Genomic DNA, 27542 nt, shown 5'->3' on the forward strand with positions numbered 1-27542 from the left:
AGGGTGGGTAAAATCTTGACTATAATATTTATTTCTGTCATCTGTATAATAATATACTATTCTCGTTTTTTCTATTGCATTATATCTTTTATATCTATAATAATCTAAATATAATGTTAACTTTTGTTCATCTACATGTGGTGTTCTGACATCATCTCCATAGTCATAATAATATGGTGCTGGAGCTGGGTCAGCAATGTCATATCCACCATTTCATAAACTCTTAAATATTTCTTTTGTTCGTCTCCATATAAGTTTAAGTAACAGTTGTTGTCTAATGGAACTTTAACTTGTGTGCCATCATTCTTTTTATAACTTACATACATTTCATTGTTATTTTTCGGAATGAGTTTACACCGTGTACCATTTTTTAAGGACTGTACAAACTGCCATCTAAAATATTTATTTTCTTCATTGACAGAAAAGTCACCAACAATAGTTTCAATATTTTTTGTTGTTCCTATCAAACTTTGGTATATTTCGTTAACATATTCCTTATCCGCTTTCTTCTCTAACTCATCATTAACATAAGTTTTATCCGCTTTAAGGTCTAAACATCCTGAAACCCATCCTGTATCAGCTTTAGTTTTAAAAATCTTCGATGTCCATTCATGATACCATTCAACCCTTTCTTTAATTTCATTATCTTTTTCATCAACATAAACCAAATTTGCCTTCTTATTTAATTCACTAGCCACATATTCCTTATCCGCTTTCTTCTCTAACTCATCATTAACATAAGTTTTATCCGCTTTAAGGTCTAAACATCCTGAAACCCATCCTGTATCAGCTTTAGTTTTAAAAATCTTCGATGTCCATTCATGATACCATTCAACCCTTTCTTTAATTTCATTATCTTTTTCATCAACATAAACCAAATTTGCCTTCTTATTTAATTCACTAGCCACATATTCCTTATCGCTTTCTTCATTATGTCATTTAGGAAACCTTTTATGAATTCTTCATTTAAATTAAATCTTCCAATCTTCAAAACTTTGGGAAATGCATTTAATGCGTAATATCTTTGTTCTTCTGGTGGAATTGATGTTATATCATCCGTTATACCTTTAATTTTAGAATTCATAAATAAAATTTCTTTTATATTTGATATCACTGCACCACCTTTGCAAACGAATTCGAAACGTCATTTTTCAATACTATCTCCAAATCTCCATATTTCAACCTTTGTGTTTGTTCTGCCGTCTTTGAATTATATGCATATATGGCGTATGTAATGGTTGAAGGACCTGGGTGCTTTGTGCCTTAAGTTGTTGTGGTTGCTGTTGTTTAATCATTTATTACGATTTAAAAATAAATATTTAATCCGTTATCTCATCAGCTATTTTTTCTATTTGAAATTGCCATAATATTTCATTCATAAATTCTAAATCACAATCAAATAGGTCAGTTATTCTAAATTTAATATTTGATAAATCTTTTGAATGAAGAATAAATGAATTCCCGGATAATTGAAACGGATATGATAAAGAAAATGTGTTTAAGTTGATGGATAAAATGTTTTGTATTGATGGGTAAGAGTTAGGGTCTAATGTTTGATGTGAAAATCTCATTGGGGTATTAACTTTATCACATTTGATTAAAATGAAATTGGAACCAGTGTCAGAATACAAAACATCCCCAACATCTTTTTCAAAATTTAATATCCCCAACAATGAACGAATGAGGAGTACAAAATTTAATTTTCAGCGGGAATTTAATAAGGTTATTTATTTCATCAAGTTCAAAAAGTTTTCAGGTTTTGATTTAAAATTTTCTTCATACCATACGATAAATGATTCATTTAAATAACTTAAAATCATGTTAATATCCCATTTCGCTATCACATTATTTATATACATATCATACGTTTTTTCATGGTCATCTTTAATAAATGATATATAATCTGAAGGGTCTAAAAGAATGGGATTAAATTTACCACTCACAGAAACGAGAGTAACATTATAAATTCCACTAACTGTTAAATTTAATTCACAACTATTATTCGAAATAATATTGATAATTGACATTTTTTATTACGATTAAAAATATGGTAAAGCGTTATTTTCCAGTGATAAATAAAACTAAATAAGATTACCTCAAGAATTCATAAATTCAACGAATAAAAATTCATTCATGTTATAAATTTTAGTGTTTTCAGAAAATATGAGTCGATGTCATATTCATCATCGGGTTATATTTCACTTCATTCAAATTTAGTTCAATCAAACCCATATAATGACCATTTCATAAGATTTTCAGATGGTATTAAAAATGTAATTGATAGATTAAAATATGAACAGATTGACAATATCGAATTTTTGGAATTTTGGTTTAAATATCCTGATGGAAAAAAGATTGAAGTTAAAGATAAAGCTGATACTATAACAAAAACAATTACAATGACTGATCCAGATAGTGGGGAACAAAAAGAAATAAAACAAACGATAGAAACTGGTGAAAGGTCAATTATTATTGATTATGATTCAAAGGATTATTATTCGATAATGTTAATGCTTGAATATTAAATAGCCTTAACAAAGAATTTTTCAAGTGATATTTTATATTCATCAACTATTTTATTATAAATATCATTATATGTTAAATGAAGTTCAGTTGTTGTTCCGTTCTTTGATATCTTAATTGTGCTAATATCCTTTATAGGATTTATTTTTGCAACTATTCCGCAGCATGAAACCTCATCATCTATGAAAAATTGAATCTTAACGTCTGAATCTTGAACATCACAAAGAATGGCGATAATGTGAATTAATGATTCATAAGGTAAAATAATTAAACCGGATTGGTCAATTAAATTTATTATTGAATCATAATTATTAATTATTATATCACGGTAAATTTTCATTAATTCAAAATTAATGTCTATTTTATATGGGTTCTCGATGTTTGATGAAAGAGGTGGGGTATGTTGGATAAGTGGGAATTTCAACGGGTTCTTTACCAGGTTCAGATAAAATGATTGGGTCTCCATTCTCATGGTTTTCTTCATTCTCCTCATTCTTCGGTAAGTCACGAGTTAATAAATTTGGTTGAGTTGCTGACCTTGTTAATTCAGGGCTAACATTAACTTTAACATTTTGAATAATTCGTGATTTATCATCATTTACGTTATAACCAACCGTAATCTCTGCTTTTGCGTTAGTGTTCTTTTGACTAGTGAAACGTCTTCTCATTTATATTCGAATAAAAAAAATATATTTAAACTTTTATTTTGCTGGAACTTTTGAATCTATTATTCCCTGTATTTGTTCATGAAGTTGATTTTTAGCTGTTTCATCGAAATTAATAGACCGAATATATTCATTAATTGCATTCTTATAATCAACTGATTTCTCAAATTTTCTTTTATCTGATTCCTTAACTAAATCATAAGTTAAACCTCGTTGCTGATATAATGGTTTCTTAATTAAATCTTTGAATGCTTGAGATAAAGCACCTGATGCAATTCTTGCTACTATAATTGGTTGGAATTGCTGTTTAAGTTCATCTTTAACATTTGCGAAAACTGGATCGAATAAAGCAACTTTAAAGAATTTCTTAGCTGAAATTTCAGGTCTAATATTTGCATATTGACCATCAAACTGGTTAGAATATCGTGGTAATCCATCCGGTCCCTCTTCAATAGCATTTAATTCTTCATTGAAATAAGAATATGGATTATGACGGTATGAATTAATTGGACCATTTTCACCTTCTCCAATGTATTGTTTAACAGCTTTTCCATTTTCATCAAATTGCATAGGATAATGTTCATTATATGCTTTACGTTTAGGATAATCAGATACAGTTAATTTATAACCATTTATGACTTTAATATTACCTTGACCATCAGTAACGAAAACTTCATTTATACCATCAGGTTTTCCATTTGGACCCGTAATGTCTGCTTCGTGTGCTTCCCAATTTGGACCATGACGTTTGGCATATGCTTGAGCTTCTGGTAATGTTAAAACGTTTCTCATTTGTTTAACATCTTTTTGAAGACCAGCAACAATATGAACTAATTCTTTCATTCCATCGGGAACTTTCATAGTTCTATTATATGCACCCCTTTTGTTTGTCCCTTGTTTTAATGGAACTTGTAAAAGATTTGCTATTTCTGTCATGTTTAATTATAAATAAAAAATAAAAATTAATTATAAAAAGTTAATCAAATTTAACACCCCTTTATTTAAATCAACTATTATTTTTCCATGTTCACCTAATTGCTGATATTGTGTGTAAAGTTCATTAATGCTCATTGGTAAATTCACTTGATAAAGCATAACGTTCAACTGTTGACGACTAAACCCACTGAAAATGAAAAGTGTTGATAGATTTGATTTAATGTTTGTGCTTAATGCTTTGAAATATTGAACAGCCATAAAAAATGAACACTGAATGTGTCGACATTGAGTTAATAACTGATTAAAATATGATTTCTCATTTGTTATTAGTTTTGATTTCACTGCATCATCTAGAAAAATGAGTGAATGCAAAAATTCTTTATCAAAATTTGAAATGGAAAGTGTTTCAAATAATTCATCCGTTGTTTATCAATAATTTTATCCTCTAATCCTTGCTTCTTGATTGTATTATATAATTCTTTATACATTAAAAAGTTTTTTAAATAATCTTCTGCTTCTTCTTGTGATAAATAAATAATTGGAATTTTGATTAAATGCTTTAAAGATTCAAATGTATCATCTGAAGGTGAACCTGAACGGTTGATATAAATTAACACATGTGAATGGGGGGAAGTGTTAGCAATAATGATAATTTGTTTTAATATCGTTAATGTTTTACCTTTATTTTGTTTACCAATTGCTGCAGTGATTGAATTTAAGTAACATTCAGAATATGGAATTTTCATTAATTTTTCCTTAGATAGAGCATTTCTATTATCACTCAATGCTTCATTAATCATATCATCTACGTATGTATTATATACTCCTGCTAATTCTTCATAAGGGGTGGATGAATTTAAATCCATTTAATCAAAAATAAATTTATAATTTTAAACATTTCTATTCATCAATATTTCATCATATGAACTTCTATACTGTGGTGGTGTACCTGTTGATGATATTTCAAACCTTCATCCGGTGTCCATGTCCAATATGTAGTCCTAGTAAACCAAACCTGAGGAGGATTTGTCACCTTTGAACAGTAAGTGTCATTTTCACCCTGAATGATTGGATAAGCTTTCACTTGTACTGTAACTTGTGAGTTGAAAGTTTCTAATCCATCAAAGAATATACCCGCTCCATCACGTTGAACTGGAATAGTGCATAAGAATGAAGTTTGGTCTTTCCATGTTCTAGCTAATGGCGTGCCATCATCTGCATTCAGTGGTCTAGTTAATGAGTCCTCGTATTCTTCCGTGCATTCATTCACTCCATCTAAATCAGAAGCTTGAAGCATACGTGTAAAGAATATGTCACCCACTGTGGTCATCGCTTGATCGGGGAAGTTTCTGAATCTATAGTGACCTGAAGACCTCGAAGCATTGGATTTTCTAAAACTGTTCTTTGCATTGCATTTTTCGGAAATGTTAACACAACATCTGTAACATTATGAAGAGCGTATGAGAAATCTGAGCTAATACCTTCAGGAGTGATGCAACCTCCATTTAGTGAACGAACGTCAATATGTTGAGCTGGAATCATGAATGGATCTTCCTTACTGAATAAACGTGGTATTGCTTTAACTGATTCTTCAATTAAACCATATCCTGGTGTAATACATTTATCCTCTAAAACTTCCATCTTTGTGCATGAAATAATAACGTCATCAACTGTTGCGTCAGCAGATGTAGCGGCTAAGCTTGTAATTAATTTGGCAGGAAGTCCGATTTGTTGGAATTTGCGATCATATTTATAAACATGATTCATAATCTTTTCATAATTTTCATCAGTTATCTTTTCATAAACGTAATTTTGTAAATCAGCAACTCTTAACGGGTCAACCTGACAAAATACTAAAGTATCCCTGAAAACATAATATTTAAGAATGATATCACCAAATGATTTAGGATAATCATCGAACGCCTGAAATGCTAACAAATCATTTACCGGAATAATCATATCAAAAGTGACATCAACTTCTTCATTTGCTTTCTTGAAAACTTCTGAAGGGTCAATATATTTACCACATACTGAGTTATCATATTTTTGAACATTATTATATAACGAATGAACAAACTTTTTAACTTTCCTTTCTGATTTTGGTTTATATGTTGCAAATGCGAAAGATTCACGGGCGCAATCCATTGAAGATAACCGGCATCACCTCTTTCAGTTTCTACTTCTAATTGTTTAAAGCTTTGATTTGATGATTTGTAACCAACGAATAAACGCATGCATTTAAAAGCGGCATCACATGTGAAAGCTTTATTTGAAACTAGAGTTGCTTTAACTTTGCGTTTAATATATGTGTCACCTAATTGGTTCACATCATGAGCCGGATTTGTAATTCTTAAATGAGTTTGTTTATCATCAAAATATGGAGTATCAGAGTCATAGCATGAACTTTCAAGTTCTCTATAATATCTTCTACCGTCATTCTTTGCGAATATTTCATTTATCTTTTCGAATGAATGAAAACACATTTCCATTAATTGGTTTAGTGTTTGGCACTAAATAGTTAGTCGTCATTTATTAATAAATAAAAAATCAAAATTAAAAGATGAAAATGAATTTTTAATTTTAATGAAATAATCAACTATGGCTGCAGGTATATTTAAGAAACTGTGGGATAGAGTAAAAAGAGGAGCGAGTAAAGTTTGGGAAACATTGAAGAAGGGAGCAAATTGGATATTTAAGAATAAAGAAGCAATTAGTGACGTAGCTGAATCAATAACACCAAAAGCTGCCCCAATAAGAGAAATTTTAAATAAAGGAGAAAAAGTTTATCAAAGACTACAACCAATACTAAGATAAAAATAATATTTATTTTTCCACTATTTACCTCCTATTTTATTAAGTATTCCTTCAGCAATTCCACCAATTGCGTTACCTGCTTGTGCTCCCATCGCGGATTACCTGCTTTAGTACCTAATACTCCACCTATGATAGTTCCTGCCGTTTTCGCTACTGGTGCCAAAAAGTTTGCAACAGGTTTAATAACCTTTTTATAAACCCAACCCGCAGCTTTCTTAATTCCATCCCATAATTTTTTAAAGAATCCTGCCGCCATTTCTGATTTAATATTAATTAAAAAATATATTTCATCACTTATATTCTAATTTTTATTTAATGATAAATGAAACCGATTTTAAAAAAATGAAACAGAGGAGGAAGAAATAAATGAAAGTGAAATGTTCAACAAAAAATAAACGTTGTTAAACCAATTACTGAAATAAAAATTTTTTCATCTGTTGAAGAATTTAATGACTATTATGCCAATAATAAAAAATTATTTGAAGAATTGACAACATGTAAATTGAATAAAATGTTTAAAGTTGATGGATTCAAAATTTCAAAAATAAAAGGAGTGGTTAGTTTGAAATCTATTCCTCAATCAAGAATCACCTCATTAATGAAAATAGATGATTTAACAAAAAGAATAGAAGAGATTGAAGAAAGAATGAATCAAATAATTGATTTCATAAATTCAAATAATCATTAGTTTCTTAAAGTTCAATGTTGAACTCATCAAATTCTTCATCATCATCATAATTACCAATAGCGAGTTTATTTATTCTTTCGATTCTATCTTTTGATAGTCTTGCGTTTAATTTTTTCTGAAGTTTTTCGTTACCAAGTTCTAAAATTTTACATGGATGATATTTAAAACTGTTAAATTCTTTTTCCTCAGTTTTAATCATTAATCTACAAAGAACTTTAGTGAGGTGGTTTTGTTGTTTAAACCACTTATCCTTAATATTTGTTATAAATTCAATATCCGGAATTAATTCCCAAATTTTTGAATTTTCGATTAATTTACCATCAAATGCAAAAGCAATAGGTTTAATATTAAACTTACCTTTATAAAATAAACTTTCTATGTAATCATCAAAATAAACGTCTACTTGTTTAACCTGGGTGAGAATTGGTGAAAGTTTATCCATTAATTGATTCACAGTCACGAATCTTGTTCCGTTCATTTCTTACGAATTAAAAAAATAAATTATTCAAAAAATGTAAGACATGAATTTTTAAAGTTTATTTTTTAAAATTTTTATTTTTTATTTTTTATTTCATTATGTATGGGTTGAGTGTAAATGTCTTACAATTTTGAAAATTTTTAAATCTTGATTTATTCAAAAACGTAAGAATAAAAACCGTAAGAATCATACATTTTTTACTTCATATGTAAAAAAAATGATACAAAATCGTTCAATATTGTATGAATTCTTACGTTTACAAAAAAAGTCACACAACCCGCACTCATATTCCATTTGAAGTCATCCTGTGCTATAAATAATCTTAATATCTACCCTATAACAATAATTATAAATAGGTATAATAGAGCAGCATCTGAATTCCAATTATTTGTTAAGGGTCCACTGTAAAAATTGAAAGTCTCTCAAAATTGAGAGGCGATTTGCAAATAATCGTTATCGTCATTTTTCGAAAATCCACTTTTCCTAGTGTTCTGATTAATATTATGTGAATACAACAATGAAGCATATGTTTCAATAAGATAGTAATATATTCTATCACTTCAAATCTCATAAAAATTGCAAAATCAGTGAGTTTTATAAGAACATGATTTTTTCGAATTTTTTCGCTTTTGGATGCGTGTTTTGAAAAATAGATATTTTCGAATTTTAATTTTATCTTAAGTATAAGTTTTATATTAGGAATTTTTTTGACCTATTTCCGATCATTAATTCCAATGTTTTTCAAGGAATTTAATTGAGAAGAAATTAGGAATTTCGCTTTAATGCCATTACAAACTAATATTATGATGCATAATATATATATTGATTGAGGCTAATGCCGGGATATCTTGCATTTAAAAAAAATTCAAAGAATTGACAATTGGATAGCACAAATTTAATTCCCTGGACAAAGTATTATTGTTTATATATTCAAACCATTATCCTTAGTTTAGATATGTTGGCCAAAAATTTTCGTGTTACTTTTTGTGTTTAAGCATAAATTATGTATTTACTTATGAAAAATAAGCATTTTATTCATTATCATAAAGATATACCATAACAATTGATAAAATTTTTTTTAAAAAAAATTGTGTATTTTAGTGGGTATTATTCTGGATAATGCCAATTTTTACAAGATTTAATATTAACCATATCAATAGCCGACTCAATGTAAAAATTTAGATATTATTTTTTCATTAATCAAACTTTGATAAATTTTAGTATAATGAACGATTTTGTTTTGTGTATGATACAGAAATGAAAAGCTTAATTAATATCATTTTGCATTTTTTAAAGGATGTTAGAGTACATCTACATTAAAAAATCAGATTTGAACTGCGATACTGCATCAAATTGATGCATATCTGATAAGGATCTCAAAAGAGTAAAGTTAATTTTTTTGTGTTTTTTTAAGTTTTGGGCCTTAGTAAAACACCATCTCGAGCAATATTTTTGGGACGACGATAGACCTTATTTGGCCTTACAGTGGACCCTTAAAAAAAGCATTAAAATTTATTATATGGAGTTTTCAACAATAAAGGTTTAACAACCAAGACATGAAACTATCATATTATAGATTTGAAGAGAATTCAAGAGTGTGAAAATGGAGGGAATCATTGAAAATAATTTTAAAAATTTATCGGCAAATAAATTATATGTATCATACCATTCAAGAACTATGAAGATTTTGGTAGGATATGACGGTTAAAGAGGTAGGGCAACGATAGAAAATTTTTGGAAAAAAAGTTCGGAGATCTTAAACGTATCATATTCCCTGCATGGTTTGGTATCTTCCGCCATGCGTTGTGCCAAACATATTGACACTTTCCAATAATTAATTTATGGTATGAGTCACAGAGTTAGATTATAAAAAGAAAGTAAATAATTGCAATTAGAAATCATATATGTCGGAAATCAAATGTTGATGAGCAGAAACCTTTTACTCATCATAAAAGAGATAAATCACTAAAGATTTGTATACATTAAAATTTGATATTTGGTGCTCGAAAACTGTCTGATGGGACTCCTCCAAAATGAACCAATCTATCGCTGAGGACCAAATTAGATGATGTGGATGGTGTATTCTCTAATTCTAACTTAGGAAGAATGGGAACAAAACGAATGACGACAACAACATGTCAAACATAGATTAAATATCTATGAATCAATAAAGTATACGTGCATTGAAGGTGATAACAATCACTTGAGGCTTATAACTCTTTGACTAAATTATGCAATAATTAAATATAATCATTTTTATATTTTATACTGATAGTAATTAATATACTATCCTGCTTAATAAATGGTATGATCAAATTTGTTTGAAAATTTAATTATGTATATGAAACTATGTCTTCTATATAAAAATCAAAATTTTCGGACGAACCTAGATTGAACCTTTATGAAAATCTATCATTTTTGTTAATTGAGTTAATATGAATCTTTTACATATGTATATATAGCATTGATAGCTTATATAATCTAGGGCTGTACAAGATTTAAAAAAACATTGCCGGGTTACCGTAGAGGCCTAAAAAAATCGCGCCTCGGCGGCAAGCCGCCTCGGCATTAAGAATGCGCATCTAAATTTTTATATGTCCTTCTTTCTTTTATTTTTCCCTTCCCTTTCTTTTCTTTTTCTTTTTTTTCCCTCCTCTTGCTTTCATTTACCTTTTTTTTCCTTTTCTCATCATTTTTCAAAATTTAAAATTTTTATCAAAAATCTTGCCTATAAAAGCAGACTATGGAACCTTTTAATGCCTCTTAATCAATATTATACAGCATAAAGCATATTAAATGAAAGTAATTACGTATAAATTTATTTTATTATCTTATTTATTAATTCTTTAGCATGTATTGTTTAATATTAACTTTTCTGTACATTAAATATGATATCTCCAAAGTATGAATGCCTTGTAACGAAACGAAAACTTAATTTTATGTTGAATATTTGTCACAAACATTAGATTATTAAAATATATGTTGGATATCCCTTAGTATGAGACTTCATGACTCTTGTAGTCTAACGTGAGCTTTGGATTGCAAGCTCTGTGGTTAACGAACATAAATTAATTGTAAAGTTTTCAAAATTTTTCATCGTTTCTATCAGCATCTATTTTTCCTTTAAAATAATATATTTGTATGAATACAATATTTAGTAATTTTTTTATTTCCCATAATTTCATTCAAAATTTCAGAAAAAATTAATTTCTATTCAATATTATTTCAGCTTCAAAACACTTCATTCTTATAGATGTTGATTCACTAAAGTGTGATACTCAATGTCTTATTTCAATGAAAATTGTTCTGCAAATTTATTTCACTTTTGACCTCACTTTTTCCGTAATTCAATTTTTTACTTTTAATATTTTAGATCTTCATAATATCATTTGAAAAATTAACCATATAAAAAAATCAAGTTATCAATTCACTTTTTCCGTAATTCAAAAATCAAAAATATAAATAATATATCTTTTTATCAAATATTATTATTATATTCTATGAAAAATGAGGTCCGGAAATTTTGCGGATTCCCGTAACTCAATTTTACGGAAAAAGTGCAGTAAACTATTCAAAATACGGAAAAATTGGTGTAAACTAATGATTTTACGGTAAAATCACGGAAAGTCCCGGAAGAATATATGTGCCTATATGAAATTATACAAAAATGAATCAAACGCATTTTAAAAGATTGTTCTTGTATTATAAATGCTATTCGCAGATTTATTAGTTGAAGAAAATTACCAAATTTTTGCCGATTTACAAAAAATGATTTACAAAGCATATTTTTATAAGGCTTTAAAAATCTTTAAAATGTGACCGGTGACGGAAATCCATGGTAACCAACCGCGGTTCCCGTTTGGAATGCCATAATATAATCATGGTTTATTCCATATTAACATATTTTTTCAGTTAAATTTGTTAATAATATCATGTAACAAATTAATTCAAGATTAGAATGTCTACAAAATGCTAACAAATAAGAACAAAATACGATTTCTCGACTTAAATTTTAATATGGAGTAGTTTTTTGTTTAAATCTAATTAAAAATGAATAAAAACTTATCTTGTACTATTTTCATTCAAAGATTTTAATAATGTAAATCATGCATTTTCATAATTCAGTACAGTTCTTTTTAGAATTAAAGTTGATGAGGATGATATTTGTGATTTAAAATAATTTGTTAATGTTCACCTTTTATTCATCACCTTGTGGTATGCCCTAAAGCAATAGCATTATCAATTCTGCTGAATTGATCAACTCAAAATTCCAAAAAAAATTTAAAATTTCAAAAATGAAATTAAACAATTTGAATTTTCACATGAAAAAATCAATTTCGAAAAAAAATTTGGAAAATCAAAGTATTTGATAATTAGTCAAATAATCAATTTACATCGTTTTTACTCATAAAAAACAACTAATTTTTGATTTTGATATCATATTTGATAAATACTCATTCCAGAGTTGACGTAATGTATTAATTATTGTTAGAGATATTGCTTTCGCAGCAAAATTCTTATTTCATGAAAGAAAAAAAAATGATTTTATTCCAACAAAAACAAGTAAACAGATGAATGGAAACGTACTATATTTTCATAAATGTAGTAATCAGCGTGTCGGCTTTTGTTTATCATGTTCGAGTCAAAATGTATTAACTTGTAATAAGAAATATTCGAAGATTATATGAAGTATTGAGCATTCTTTGTAGAAATATTTGTAATTCATTACTAACATATATAATAAAGTTGTTTTTTTTTTCCTTATTGCAATAATTTTGTCTGATTTTAATAACTTTTCATGTATACGAGTTGTGTGAATATGCATCATAATATGCGTAAATATACTTATTTGCGACGAATAATGTGGTTGCATAATGGAGGTGCTAAATTTTGATTTTTAATATGGGGCTTTGGTATGTATAATCATGTTCTTATCTCAACGTAGGAGTATTGGTGCAATATGATTAAAATTTACGAGGTTGATCTTAAATTGAATAATTCTGGAGTATAAATCACAATGCAGCTAATTCTATGTTAAAGATAGATACAGATTGTAGTAATCAATTAGGGAGTACAAATTCATTCTTTCATTTCTGTCGTATTGAGCAGAAAGGAAGAGATCATAACCCTAGGAAAAAAAGCCCAAATTTGTCACTTTTCATAGTACGTTAAACTCAATTCGCTCGGCGAATGCCGAGCACACGTACTCATCATTCAACATAATATTCTCATTCTTTGGTTATTATAGTGCCAGACAACACAAGATTTCAAAGAATTACTTGAGTTTTCAATTAATCTTAATCCGATTTTAGATTTATCGAGAACTCCATCATCACAATCACATACTTCAGTGCGGTAACTACAATTATCCATATACAGAAGGAAGTTCTTTTCGAACAACTCATTTGGAGTCTGTTTTGGAAAGAACTTCTTTCTGTCCGACTTAATTTCATAGTTCCTGATCAACCAAAAGACAGAAACCACACACTATCTACTTAGGAAAGGAGTTCTTTCTAAATCTTCCTTAAATTGAGATTTTACGAGAGATAACCCTTCTATTGCACTTAAAAATGAACATTTTGATATCTTTAGTATCACACATGGTCATATATAGTATTTCATCTACATGAATACATTCATCTTTCGAAGTCTCTCATTAAATGGGAGGCTTCGAAAGATGAATCGTTTTATTCATACAACTTTAAATCTCGAACACATTTAGAGAGTGAGTATATCATTTTATTCTTGTTTTGAGTTTATTCTGATTCAAAATTGCAGTGAAAACAGAAGTTCACACATCATATCTGAATGTGAGCTCATCTATACTTATACGATCTCAATACCTCCACTCTAAGCATAAGAGGTGAAGTTATATAAAAATTATCAGATGCGTTGAAGTCTCAAAAGTATTGCCTGAATGCTTGTTTCATATTTGTCCAAGTAGTTTCAATGAATAAATATATTGTTTTTTATAATTTCGATTTATTTTTAGAAAATATTCAATATAAACCTTTATTGTGTTATTTACATCTCATAAATTCTCTGTCTAAATCATATAAAAGCGCGTTTTACCCCTATGAATCAAGAAATTCATTCAATATTCATGGTATATTTATTAAATTTATACGATTACTAATAATCAATATTCTATCCTCATAAATAGCAATATATTTTGGTAATCTATGATAATCATATACAATATTTGAAATCAAATTTTCATTAGTTTAGGTTCCTTGTTAATAGTAAACCATTATATTTATTACTAATAATAAAATCTATGTGTCGTATTGAAATTCAATAAAATTACTTATTCGGTCCAAAAAAACAAATTAGATAAAATTTTTCTTTTTTTATGTAATTTTTGTTTTTCATTTTTCTCAAGATCCTAAGTTATGTTCTAACTTTTGACATCATATCCTATCATGCTAGGCTATATATTATAGCATATCCAAAAGGCAAGGAAATCTATCAGAGAAGCCTTTTTGACCTATCGTTGCCCTACCTCTACGGTTAAGCTTAAATTCAAATTTTACGGGGATTTTTTATGTTATGATAATTTTATCTGGTATTGTTTTCTGATCAAAAAGAAAGATTTTGATATATGGTCAATGTAAAAATTGTGAAGGAGAATGTTTTATCTGTTTTGAAGAGAATATCATACTGATGCTATGTACAGTAAATTTAAAGAGCACGGTAATATTCTTTCTTGAATCTCAAAAAAATGGACGTTTCAGACAGTTTTGTGATAAATAAAGTTCTCAAAAATGTAAACTTTTTTAAATAATTGATAGAGAATGTTTATTGTTTTGAATTCAATATATTTCAGTTTTATTATCCATGGAACTGCATGTCTGCATTATGTCAGGTAAAGATCTTCCTATAATGGGTTTGCTTAGATCTATTAATCCACTAATAGAGCTAGATTGCGAGAGTATTCATCATGAAACCCAATTATTTAAAAATAAACGTAATCCTACATGGAATGAGCAGTTTACCTTTCCAATAGAAAAGATCCGTGGAAAATTGACACTAACCCTTAAAAACATAAAACATCAGAAAGCCAAGCCTTGCTCGAAATTCGAGATTAAGATTAAAGAGATACCATTTGGCATTATTTTAGATCAATGGATAGATCTAAATTCGCTATCGGAGAAGAGAAAAGGTGGAATGTTACATGTTAAATTTCATCTCATCAATCATGGTGAGATTCCATTTGTTGAATACGCTTTGAATAATTCTTATCCAAAGCATATCGCAGCGGAAGATTCTAGTTCAGCTCCAAAGGAAAAGCCTTTCTTCTTTGATGATTTTACATTAGGTATTGAATTACCTATTGCTTTCGATAGAAGAAAGGCATTGACACCATGAAAATATTATCTTGTTCGTTAAATAAATTATTTATGTTATGTTCAAATTTTTCTTCATTTTTTTGTAATTGCCAGAACACAATAGGTGTAATTTATGATTTTGCATCGTGACATTATTATGGAAGTCCACTTGATAATAAAACTTTTTAATCAATTTGGAGAAATGCATATTGACTGCAAGTCATGCTTGACAAAAAAATGACCACCGAAGTAATCATCATTTTTGGACATGCTACAAACAATGAATCCCAATAATAAAAAATTCAATTGCTTTCAAGATCAAAAAAAAATTACAGGAATTGAATGAATTAATATACTGTTAGTTAGTTAGTTAAATTGAAATAGATACTAGAAAACTAAGAGATATTTGGAATCGAAAAGAAAAATCATAAAGTCAATAAGTTAGAATATTTGATATTCTCGTCAATATTATAAATCGATTGATAAAATCACTTTATTCTAATGTGGAAAATATAATTATTGCGGATTAACCTATCGAAAGGAATCTGTAATAAATTTGATAAGATAGGAAAAATTTAAAAAAAAAAATAAGATACGGAAAAGAATTAGAACAATACTGAAAATAAGAAGAAAAGGCAATGATTTGAGATAGGCCTGAAATTTTAGATTAAAAAAATTGTGAGAGAATTTCAATTAAATTTAATTCCGGTTAATTTTAAAAATATGAAGATTATAATGTGAGTAGTCTTATTAAAACGTTATTTCAATATTTCGAACATAATTCAAAATATGAAATAGAGATCGATTTAGAAAACTGTGGATTTTACAATAATCTTGAATCCTTTTTAAGGGTGCGCCCGGGAGGATCATGTAAACTTCAGAATTTAGAACCTTAATTTTTAAGCAAAAAATACAACTTGGCTCCATAATAATCCTGTCATGGTGGCTGTTTGTATCCCCTAGTATTTTCCTCTTGAATCTCTTTTTCTGTCGAAATTAAATTCAAATCTCAGAAGTAGAAGTGAATAATCGACTTATTACTGCTATTATACGAATAAATAAATTCATTATATTATTTTTATTTACATAATATCTGTTTGAAGTCCATAATTCTATAAATTTTTCTTCAAAAACATTACAATCTTGATAGTTTTGATACTGTTTAATAGGTTTTTGGCACCTTATTTAGTATTTACTACGTATAGAGTCGATCTGAACTTAATTTTCGGAAATTTAAAATATTTATTATAAGTAAAATCTGATTTGAAATTTATGTTTAACTACTCATATCTTGCATTATCCTGAGTAGCTTTTGTAAAAATTCATCAAAAAAGATTTTAACGTGCTTTAATTTTTATTTTTTAAAATAATGCATATTATTATATAACTAGCATATTTACAAATTTTAGTGCTTTCAAAAATTTAATCCTCCTCCTCTCAAATAAACGTAAATCCGGGTGGCCTGTTTTTTGCAAAAAAATAAAATTTCATTTTTTATGCTTAAAAAGTCAGAATTTTTATTTGCTTCTGGGATATATGATGGCTATATCAGATGCCCATTCTTTTTGATACTCAACATTAAACATAAAACTTAGCCGTTAAGGCTCTTCTGAAAATATTTTTTTTCCGAAAAATTTTCGAAAAAAATCAAAAAATTTAAAAATCCCCGAATCTGCAGGGATTTTAAAAAATTCTTTTTAGTAAAACTTAAGGATATTGTATCAGATATATTGGTATGGGCAAATTCAATTTTAATCCAATATTCATCGAGATATTAAGTTAACGAAGCTTTCAAAATTGAGAGGGTAATCCTCCTCCTCTCAAATAAACGTACATGCGGGTGCACCCTTAATGCTCTCGTTTGATTATTTAAAATTAAATAATTGTTCACAATATTTGTAAGATATCAAAGAAATTTGCCATACTTTTTACAGATCATGTTCAAGATAGTCATTGTATTAATAATTTGTTTTACTCTTTGAATTACTTTTTTCTTTCTGAAAATTATTTTGAATATATTTAAAACTTTTCATTACCGTGCGATGAATATTCTGTTAAAATTATTCACGAATCATATAATATATCAATATTTTACATCTTCCAAAAAAATGATGATAAATGTTCAGATAAAAATTTTCTTCATATTAGTCCATATACAGTATTTATTATATTAAAATAAATGGAATTTTTCTGAGACATCTAAAACCTTTTCAAAATTTCTGCTGTTATCAAAAAATAAAATGATTGGTGGAGATCTTCTGTACAAAGATTTCAAGTACAATGGTGGCTCTAATGATGGCAGCACATTGCTATACTCCAATAAAAATGAAGAAAATTCTATCTCCCTCGCAACTTGCGTTGTTATTATTCTCAATTCAGCACTTGTTGATGATCCATTCTTCGTTCCAGGTCAAATGCTTTCAGGATTTATGCTGACAATATTTGTAGGCGTATTTGTATTAATACTCACTCAGCTGTCCTTCCACATTTTTGTTAAAACATGGGCTTTCAATCAGTTGAATTCGCACGTTTCAATATGGCAAAGTCTTTATGGTAAGTACTCTTCTGTAATTCCAAAAGCTCTCTTATTACTCGCCTTTATTTCAAATTCAAGTGTATCTGTCAGGGATAACGTTGATCAGTTCCATGATCTTTTCTCATATTTTTCACCCGACTCCGTGAAAATAGTTAACAATGACTGGTTAATCAAGTATTTATTCACATTTATATTGACCATCCCAGCGTTATTACATCCAAGACTCGGAAAGATGAAAATCATGTGTGCTGTAGCACTTACATTACTTCTTATCAGTTTACTCTGCGAAGCTGTTTTAATGTTCAAAACAATTAAAGTTGACAGCTTTGACCCTCAGAAGCAAATTAGATATTGGTCTACAGACTTCAGAATGATGAATGCGCTTTTTGATACTTTCAACACAGTTTATTTCAGCCATCCTTTCGTTGCCTTAATTTCCGATGATCTTTACAAAGCAACAAGAAGCAAAATTACAAAGATGACATGGATAATTTCCATTTGCTCTTTCCTTTTGCTCTTATCTGGCGGTTTCTTCGGATATTTCACTTTCTTTGACAGCTCCATCGATGATAACATTCTCTTTGGCTACTCCAACACAAAAGATCCATTCCTTATCATCGCGAAGATCTGCTGCTTATTGAAGACCGCCTTGGCAAATAATATGTTTGTTTTCATTGCCACCGTCTCTGTTCTTGGCATTTTCACACAATACAACGAGAAACTCACAATACTCCGCATCTTTGTCGGTATTGTTATTTGGACACTTGTCATGTTCATCAATTACAGCGGTACAGGTTTGATGAAACTGGTAGACTTGTTGGGTGGATACTCCTTCATGCTTCTAGCTTACTTCCTCCCATCAATTTTCTTCCTTTCCATGTACAAATTCAAGTATCCTGGTTGGTCTATCCTTTGCATCGGTGTCCTCCTTGTAAGCTCTGTTATTCTTGGATGGGCTTCCTATTGCAATGTTGGAAGCTATATTAAATACCTCAAGGGCGAATGAAATTTTTAATATCTAATGTATACTATGTTATTTTATTATGAATAAATTATTGTGAATCATGTTAACTTATTTTCCTTAAGGGTGCCCTATAACGATAATGTAAACATCACAAAATTAACCTTATTAGAACTCGAATGAATGGATTATCCGGATTCTAGTTCTCAATATAATAACCTTAAAAGTGCTTTTCTGAGGGTGGTCTATCGTCTATAGGGCACCCTTAAGATTTTAAGATTTTTAACGTTCAGACAATAAAATTTTACGGTAGAAATTGCTATTTCCATTACGCAAACTAATTAACCGTAATATACGTGATAGCTACAATAAATCGATTATAATATTTCAGCAAATAATTACAAATTTGAATCTTCATAAAATTTCAAATGATCGAAATGGGTTGAGAATATCTTAATTCTTTTTTCTTATATATAATTAGATCTAAGCGTGATTCTTGTGTCCAAATAATGAGATTTTGAAAAACAATATTTTTGATTTAAGGAAATATTCATTTTAAAGTTAAGAGTCTTTTTGTATTATGCATAAAAATAATTACTAGTATTATCTCTAAAACAAATAATATGTTTACTTTTTATTTCTTTCCTTTCTGCTTTCCTTTGTTCTTATTCTTATTCTGAGAAGCTTGGCCACCAGCACCGAGTTGCAATCTGACATCGAAAGGCATCTGTTCAGTTACATAGTTGTCAGGGATCAATTTGATGAGTTGTGTCTGTTCAGAAGGAGCCTTCATTGACTGGAAGTAGTTAGAAATGACTGGCCATGCCTTTCCCTTCTTTGTTTCACCTGGAACGAATTTGACCTTATATTTGAACTTCAAAAGTGCAGAAACAGGAGCGCACATGACGTATGCAGCAAAGAACTCATCAGTAGGTAATGGTTCACCTGTCAAAGCGTTAATTCCTTCTGTGTCCAAATCAATTGGAATTCCTTCTTCCTGCATGATTTCCTGGACACCTTCTTCGATCTTCTTCTCTGGTTTAGGTCTGTTACGCTTCTCTTTGCGTTCTAAACGTCTTGCGGCGACATCTGCATCTTCTGGCTTAGTAAGAGCCATTTTCATGAGCTCTTCGTCGCTGATCTCTTCATCTTCTGAGTTTTCTTCCTCTTCGTTGTCTGGTTTCTTTGGTTTTTCTGGTTCTGCCGGGATATCTTCTTGTTTTTCTTGTGGGAAAGGAAGAGCGGCTTCGATTTCTGCTGAATCAACTCTTGGTGGGAGTTTTGGCTTTGTTTCGCCTTCTTCTTTTGGAATTTCGGATTCTGGTTTTTCATCTTCGTCAACTCTGATCTTTCTTTCGTTTGCATGGTCAGCAACATGTTGTTCTGTGACGTGGAACAAGATTCCGAGACCCATTTGTGGCATTGTCATCGTCATCATGTTTTTCTCGCCGACAATGTAAAAAGTGCCCTTAGGAGCTGTTGGTTGGCCTGGCAAATTCTTCTTTACTTGGTCGGCGTGAACCCAGAAGCAGTTGCAAGGTTCATTAGATTTCCAAGCGCTTGATCTAGCGACCGCGAACTCGGCAGCTTGTTCTAATGATATCGGGGAGACCGGCTTCGATGTTGGATTCTTTATAATGACAGATGCAGCACCGTGAATCTCGGCATGAAGGTAAATATCGTCTTTCTTGAGATAATGGGCCACGAGAACTTCATTCTGGACTTTGTCGCGTCCGGAAATGACCAAATAATTCTCCGTAGTGATGAACCAGTGGAATCTTTCGAACCACCACGTTTTTCTTCTTTCCTGGATGGTAGAAGTGACTTTCTTCTTGGCTGCAATTGCGTCTTTTTCGACTTTCTTCAGGACTTCTTCTTCCTTTGCGTTTGCTCCTTCTAATTTTTTGACAAGAACGGCTCTCTTGTCGAAATAGGCGGAGGCATTGGCGTAGGCGGTCTTCTTAAGCTCGATAAAGATCCTTTCCGTCTTTCCTTCTTCGTCATTGACCAAACAATAAAATCCGGATTTTTCAAAATCGACTTTATCAATCATAGAAGCTAATTCGTTACCGCATTCCTGGTATGCTCTGATTGACATGCGAATTTCGTCCCATCTAACTCTATTTGCGATGAATGAGTTGATGACATTTCGACATTGCTCGATTTGAGTGGCGTTGGCCTGAATTAAGTGGCCGGTACGATTAAGGAGGTCTAATTCGTCTTGGAACTGCTTACGTTTCTTGTCAAAGTTCTTTTTAACTGATTGAACTTTTTTATCTGGAGCTGCTTCGTTCTCTTTGTGCTCTTTCTGGGCGCGCTCGAGCTCTCTGACGCTCCAGAATTCATCACAGGCCTTGTCGAAGGTGTCAAAGACTTGAGATTGAGATGGATCGTATTGCGCAAGAGGGAATGGGCTGAGGAACTTATCCTTGCCCTTTGTGTAGACGTAACCTTTAGGTTTTGGTGGTAATGGGACTTGTTGGTATTTAAATTGCTCTTGATTTTCTGGATCTTCTGGATTTGCGGGTTCTGGACGTTCTGGGCGTGGTTCTGGCTTGGAAAGGAGAACTGCTTCCATCTTACGCATCTCTGCGATGAAAATATCAACTTGCTCTGGATGATATTCGTATTTATCAAATGGACCATCGGGATTGATGCCTGCAACGGTCAAAGAGCTGATGAAGAACTCTGGGCGTGTAAATGGGAAGACTTTGTTAAGGCCTTGACGTACTTTTTGGTTCGAATTGTCATTATTTTTGAAATAATTGTGAACTTGCTCGTCTGTTGGCGATGTATATGGTTTGAATTGGTCATCGTTGTATGGCTGATTGACACCGATGATCGTCTTGCCGGAAATTACGTGATATTTAAGGACCGCTTGAATGATTTTGTCTGTTTCTTGGAATAAGATGATATTACCACCTTGGAAGAGCTCAAAGCACAAGCGGAGATCGCCAAAGCAGAAGTAAACAGCACGATCGTTGAGTGGCTGAATAATATCATTCAATCTTCTAAATCTGAGCAATTTACGAAGTCTGCAGCAGAAATCCGGAGGAACTTTGGGCTTCTCTCTTGGGAAATCTGTAATGTGGAAGCGGACACCGTTCTGAACAATCAAAATTCTTGAAACACCTAATTTCCAGAACTTCATTGTCAATGTATCTTTATCTACTTGGTGAATGTTACCGATTCTCATGCCAATAAGCTCTTGAAGAGAGTCAATTTCTACTTTAACTTCATAGGATGAAAATTGATAATTCATGAACTAAAAAAAATAATTCGTAGCCAAAAATTTTTCCAAAAAAATTAAATAGTTTACTTTGATACTAATAGTAGATAAATGACAAAAGCGAAAAAATATTGACACTTTTTGATCCATCAACCTAAAAGTATCAAAGCAGAATTTCAGCTTCAAATCTCTATAAAAGGTACATTCACTAGGCGATAACAGTAAAATGGGATGAAAATAGGATAAATAGCATCCCTATATAGTGCCTAACAATATTTATACGGGCCAAAAAAATTTGGCTAGAGATTTGGCGAGTTATCAAACTTAGAAAATTGAGAGGGATTTTTATTTTTGAATTTTTTTGGAAAGTTAAAATTGCGATTAAAAATCGATTTCCAGGAGAACTAAGCATCTCATCATATATTTAAATCGATAAAAATATTAAATAATAGTTGAATAGTATAACAACGTGAAATTATGGCTGAATCTACAGAAAAAATGAACATATTTGACATTTTTGAAAATTCATACGTTAGATGGTGACAGACTCATAAACTATACTTTAGCTAAGATTGATATATGGTTTCAACAACACATGGTTAAAATCGTAAAAATATTTTAGATTTCAAAAAGATATTTATGGTAATATAATGGAACAGAGTCAACAAATAGCATGTAAAATATGTTATAATTAACTTTTTATTAGATCCAATAGTAGATATCGAATGGTTTCCAGCTTTATGGTTAAATATTTTCTTTTCGAGCTTCTCTTTAACTGTTGTATTAAGGTTGTAAATTTTTGATGCTAGAAACTATGGAATCTTCTTTGCTGCTGCATTTTTCTTGAGAGTTCTTGCAATTTCGAACAGATCTGCGCATTGTATGAAATGGAGGCTTTAAAATATCTTGAAAACAGAATAGGACTGCTTTTCCAAAGGAATGCTTACTTGTAAATCAGAGAGTTTCAAAATTGACAGCAAGATTATCATCATAACTTTCGATTTTGCTGCGAAAAAGGAAGACAAGTAATTAACAAATCATTTACTGTTGTTCATCAAAAGAAGAAAACATTGATAACAACTAATGATGATAAAATCAAGCTATCTTTTAATATTTTAAATTGATAAGACATTCAAAATATTTGAATGGTTTAAAATATTTTCTTTTAATTTCTATAAGATATTATCATGATTATATAATAAAATTTAAATTTTTATTCAAAATGGCAATATTTCAAACTTTTAATTTCAAAAATCTTAATTCTGCAATAAGTGTATTTAATTGTAGCAAATTTAATGATCCTTCGTCATGCTTAGCAATTTGGAACTCATAAATTAATGATTTCTTCAAGTAAAATTCTGTATTATTTCAAAAGTCAATAATTCTCTAGTAACTTTTCTTCAAACCCTAACCATTATATTATATGTATAATGGAGAATAATTGCAAAGAAAGATAGCCGAATTTACTGGGTAGTTCTTGTGATGCGAAATAATTGCAAATTAACACCTAGTTTTAACAGCATCAATCTCTTTTTGCTCTCATTTAAATGCATTCGCACACTTTAATTTTGAAATATAAGAGTTTTAGAAATTATCAAATTTATCTGCTCAAATACTATAGATCTTCATAAGTGTTAATAGAATCATTAGCCTTACATATAGTGTTTAATATAATGATGCATATTATACTGGGATTCATTCCTTATTCATCTAGTTATTATAAGATTTACAACCCCATGAAAATTTAAAATTTTGTCAAAAATAGTGAATGTACCTTTTCTCTATATAGCTTCTACATATGCTTGTGAACAATACTTGTATAAATCTGGCCAAAAAAATGGTAAGATATTGATAGAAGTCAAAAAAAATTATTCCGACGGGATTTGGTGTTTCAAATTTAAGGGAGTACGTCCATCTGGCATCTAACCGTATTTCAGACAATTAAGGTATATATTAATAGAAACATAAAGACAAGAGGCTAGATACTATTTTCATGTTAAGGGTGAACTTACGCCCCTATGACGGGGCCTTCAATTCAGATGTTTAAGCATAATTTTCAATGTCGCTTCACGCCAGTTGTCAAAATTTTGAATCAAAGTCAGATGGGCGTAAGTGCAGCCTTAAAATTTTGATGAGTAAAAAAAACAAAATATTCCTTTTTAATAAAAATACAAACAAATTAATCAGTCTCTATAGGTAGAGCGTAGACTCTTATCATGTCCTTTGTGACGACAGCCAAAAGGAAGTCATCATTCACAATCATTGCCAAATCAGAAGGAGGTTTAGAAAGTTTTGGAAATCTGTTTCTCCACTTCATGAAGAGATCAACTTGTGGATTTGATATCATTCTGAATGAGAAGTCGTTTTCATCTTCCATTGGCAGTGCGACGTATATCTGTCCTCCTGTTTCAACAAGAGATGGTTTTATCAGTCCAGAAAAGTAAGGAATCTTTATAGAAACAGCTGGCCACGGAGCACCGTTTTGGAGCTTGCAGAACAATGCGTGTGCGTCTTTCTCTCTTGTCCTCGTCATTATCAAGAGCTGCTGCATGTTCGTGAGCTTCTCGTCATTGAATAAAACTGAGTTCGCTGCAGCTTCAACAGGAAAAAACTTTTGTTGGTTCAAATCGAAGATTTGCGTGTGTCTTCCGTTGGCTGTGAGAACAGTCGTTGGAGTTATTGTCTTAAGAGAAAAGATAGGTGGACCTGGTTCGCTCTTTTCGAAAGTTTTTTGCATCGTATTTACATTAACTCCAATAATTGTGCCTCTATCGCCACCAACAATGACCGTGGAGTCATCAAACCAACAGCATGACCATAGAGGAACTCCCATGTCTACTCTAGAGACCCTTTGGCTGATTAAATCTACAATTGAAACGGTTTTATCGATAGAAACTGTAGAAATGATGGATGTCGAAGAGGGGTGGACTGACATATCTCGAATCTGCATCGTATGGAGACTCAATCTTTGAAAATTTTGTGGATCGTCGATATCTCCATATGTTATGCCGAAAACTTGATCTGAAAAGCATTCTGTGTATACTATGTAATCACCTATGAATAATACTCTATTTCCTTCGTTGATTGGTCTGTTTAAAACGATTGATGGTTGATTTAAAACGCGAATTGTTTTTCTTTGCGATTTTTCGTATGTCGGCTGGTATCTAGCAGCTAAATCATCTCGTAGTTGTGCCAATTGTTTCTCTAATTGTGCCTTTTCTTTTATAAGTACTTGATAATCATCTTCTTTTAATCTTAATTTTTGATGTTCTGATTTTAAGACGTCCTCTGAAAAAGGAATGTGATTATCAAAGAATAACATGCGAATTTCTCGTTGTCTGATGGGTGTATTGCAAAAAGGACAGTCAGGATTTAAAGAAAAATAATTAATAATGCAGCTATATCCAAAAATATGGCCACACGATAAAGCACAGGCTTGGTGCTCCCCAGTGGTAGTAGCAGGACGCTTGCAGAGACTGCACATCATGGGGAGCTCCTGACTGTTCAACATTTTTTACCAAAAAGAATTGAATAAACATAGATTTTAGTGGATTTGTATGCGAAATCATGAATACAATGTTGTTTATGTCCTATTTTTATTGTTAAATGAAAACTTCCTTCGAGGAAGTAACATTTTTTATTTATTCCGTATCTTCCATGTAATTGTTTATTTTTTGAAACGATTGCGGAAAATATTTTGGAAATTTCATACCATGATTATTTGCTGAAATCAGGTATAACCTATTTGTTTGAGACCAATATTAAAAATGAGGAATATGTAAGCTTAGCTGAAGCGTGTTATGCTTATTTCATCATCTAAATCATTGTTATGAACTGAAATTCAAAAATCATAAAAATTTTAGCTTGATTTCATCAAAAACAAGAGACTCTTCTTCGTGTTATCATTAATAGACAAATAAAACAAAGTCTGATTTCTGACGGTGTCAAAAAAACAATCAGACTATGAGTGAAAAATCTCTATCAGAAGAATTGAATGAAATCATGAATAAGGGTGCAAATGCAAAATGTGCTGATTGTGGGGCTCCTAAACCAAACTGGGCATCTGTTAATTTAGGAGTTTTTATTTGTATAAAGTGTAGTGCTGTTCATAGATCTTTTGGTACTAATATTTCTCAAGTTAGATCATTGAAATTAGATTCATTAACAGAAAACCAAGCAAAAACACTTATAAATATTGGAAACGAACGTGCAAATTCTTATTATGAAAATTCATTACCACATAACTTCCAAAAACCATCATGGTTGAAGCATGAAGATGTTGCTTCTTTCATTCGTGATAAATACGTTAATAAAAAATGGGCTCCTCCAATGACCATCAAAGAATTCTTAAATCCAAAGAAAGAAACTGAACAGCAGATAGAAAAACATGACGAGACATCACTTCCTACCTTTGATCTACTTGGTTTGGCATAAAATTATGATCGTAAGTTGATTTTCTTACTCATGCAAGGAAGCCGCTAAGCCATCACCCTGTTGTTGATATCCAATACTATTTTTATTTACGAATTGCTGATATAATGAAGAATACTATTTCCTGTTTAAAATTGTTTTGTATCATCCAGTAAATATCCTTCTATCAAATGGTACCTTCATTTATAAACCAAATCGAATCTTAACATGAAATACATAAATTATTTAGAAATTGAACTAAATTTCAGGATCTGTGACCATGTATAAATCTGAATTTATTATACGAAAGGAAATTATCACATTTCCAAAGGATCTGATCGAAAATTTGAATTGAAAATCAATAAATATATAAATTTGGGTATTTTTATTATCGGATTTTAAAATAGTGACCTTTTGATAATTTATTTTAATGCAAATATTGACGGAAATAAAAAAGACCCGATGGCAAATTTCGAAATTATGTCATTTTGGACTTATTTGTCAATGAAATTAAGGATGTCAATTTGGAAGAAAAGTGAGAAAATTCCTAAAATGCTAAAAATGAATTTTCCAAACGTATTTTTTTATCTCATTTTTTTGATTTTGAAAACAATTTGGAGAGAAGAACTCTTCGTTTTTGAATTTTATCACGATGGTTTTAAAGTATATTAGACACATGTATTGATATTACTATTTTTGTATATTTTGAGAGAAAATCCCCAAAAAGTAAGAAAATCTAAGACGGTTTGAGAAAATATATAAACTATTGAAAATTTGAATTAAACTTCTAATTTGGAAAAAAGAAATTTGGAAAGAAGAAAATTCAAAAATCGAGATTTAGACTCAGCATCAAATGGAGAACAAAATGTTTCTTCATATGAAGGAAAAAAATTTTCTTGAGAAAAAATAGAGTTTTTAAAATTTTATTGTATGTAATGAAATAAACAAATATTAAAATTATTTTTTGATAACAA

The 27542-nt window shown here is 30.3% G+C and overlaps 7 protein-coding genes across 7 annotated transcripts, besides 8 other annotated features; 3 read left to right on the forward strand and 4 right to left on the reverse strand.

Moving 5' to 3' along the window:
* Positions 1-4864: part of a mobile genetic element that runs on past the window's edge.
* TVAGG3_0998350 (uncharacterized protein) lies at positions 761-856 on the reverse strand (the record flags this gene model as incomplete). Its single annotated transcript, XM_051254281.1, has 1 exon — positions 761-856. A coding segment is annotated over one exon (96 nt), but the record flags the coding sequence as incomplete, so codon positions are not given.
* Positions 3225-3980, reverse strand: TVAGG3_0998360 (uncharacterized protein; the record flags this gene model as incomplete). The annotated part of the gene is made up of 1 exon (XM_051254282.1): positions 3225-3980. One exon carries the CDS (start codon positions 3978-3980, stop codon positions 3225-3227), a length of 756 nt encoding a protein of 251 aa, XP_051079856.1.
* Positions 4865-8499: 3635 nt separating the features above from the next.
* Positions 8500-9596: a mobile genetic element.
* Positions 9597-10584: 988 nt separating this feature from the next.
* Positions 10585-10779: a mobile genetic element.
* A 2488-nt stretch (positions 10780-13267) lies between these two features.
* Positions 13268-13315: a mobile genetic element.
* Positions 13316-14941: 1626 nt separating this feature from the next.
* Positions 14942-15472, forward strand: TVAGG3_0998400 (C2 domain (calcium/lipid-binding domain, CaLB) family; the record flags this gene model as incomplete). Its single annotated transcript, XM_001582303.1, has 1 exon — positions 14942-15472. One exon carries the CDS (start codon positions 14942-14944, stop codon positions 15470-15472), a length of 531 nt encoding a protein of 176 aa, XP_001582353.1.
* Positions 15473-16282: 810 nt separating this feature from the next.
* Positions 16283-17280: a mobile genetic element.
* Positions 17281-17672: 392 nt separating this feature from the next.
* TVAGG3_0998420 (amino acid transporter family) lies at positions 17673-18974 on the forward strand (the record flags this gene model as incomplete). Its single annotated transcript, XM_001582304.1, has 1 exon — positions 17673-18974. The coding sequence occupies one exon, from the start codon at positions 17673-17675 to the stop codon at positions 18972-18974; it is 1302 nt and encodes a 433-aa protein (XP_001582354.1).
* An 80-nt stretch (positions 18975-19054) lies between these two features.
* Positions 19055-19194: a mobile genetic element.
* A 24-nt stretch (positions 19195-19218) lies between these two features.
* Positions 19219-22246, reverse strand: TVAGG3_0998450 (actin binding; the record flags this gene model as incomplete). The annotated part of the gene is made up of 1 exon (XM_001582305.2): positions 19564-22191. One exon carries the CDS (start codon positions 22189-22191, stop codon positions 19564-19566), a length of 2628 nt encoding a protein of 875 aa, XP_001582355.1.
* A 101-nt stretch (positions 22247-22347) lies between these two features.
* Positions 22348-23942: a mobile genetic element.
* A 213-nt stretch (positions 23943-24155) lies between these two features.
* Positions 24156-24282: a mobile genetic element.
* A 30-nt stretch (positions 24283-24312) lies between these two features.
* On the reverse strand, positions 24313-25706 carry TVAGG3_0998480 (RFWD3 protein family; the record flags this gene model as incomplete). Its single annotated transcript, XM_001582306.1, has 1 exon — positions 24338-25669. The coding sequence occupies one exon, from the start codon at positions 25667-25669 to the stop codon at positions 24338-24340; it is 1332 nt and encodes a 443-aa protein (XP_001582356.1).
* A 207-nt stretch (positions 25707-25913) lies between these two features.
* On the forward strand, positions 25914-27057 carry TVAGG3_0998490 (GTPase activator protein; the record flags this gene model as incomplete). The annotated part of the gene is made up of 1 exon (XM_001582307.1): positions 26122-26592. One exon carries the CDS (start codon positions 26122-26124, stop codon positions 26590-26592), a length of 471 nt encoding a protein of 156 aa, XP_001582357.1.
* Positions 27058-27542: the final 485 nt, after the last annotated feature.

This window comes from Trichomonas vaginalis, chromosome I, assembly GCF_026262505.1.
Source record: "Trichomonas vaginalis G3 chromosome I, whole genome shotgun sequence".
Lineage (NCBI taxonomy): Eukaryota > Parabasalia > Trichomonadida > Trichomonadidae > Trichomonas > Trichomonas vaginalis.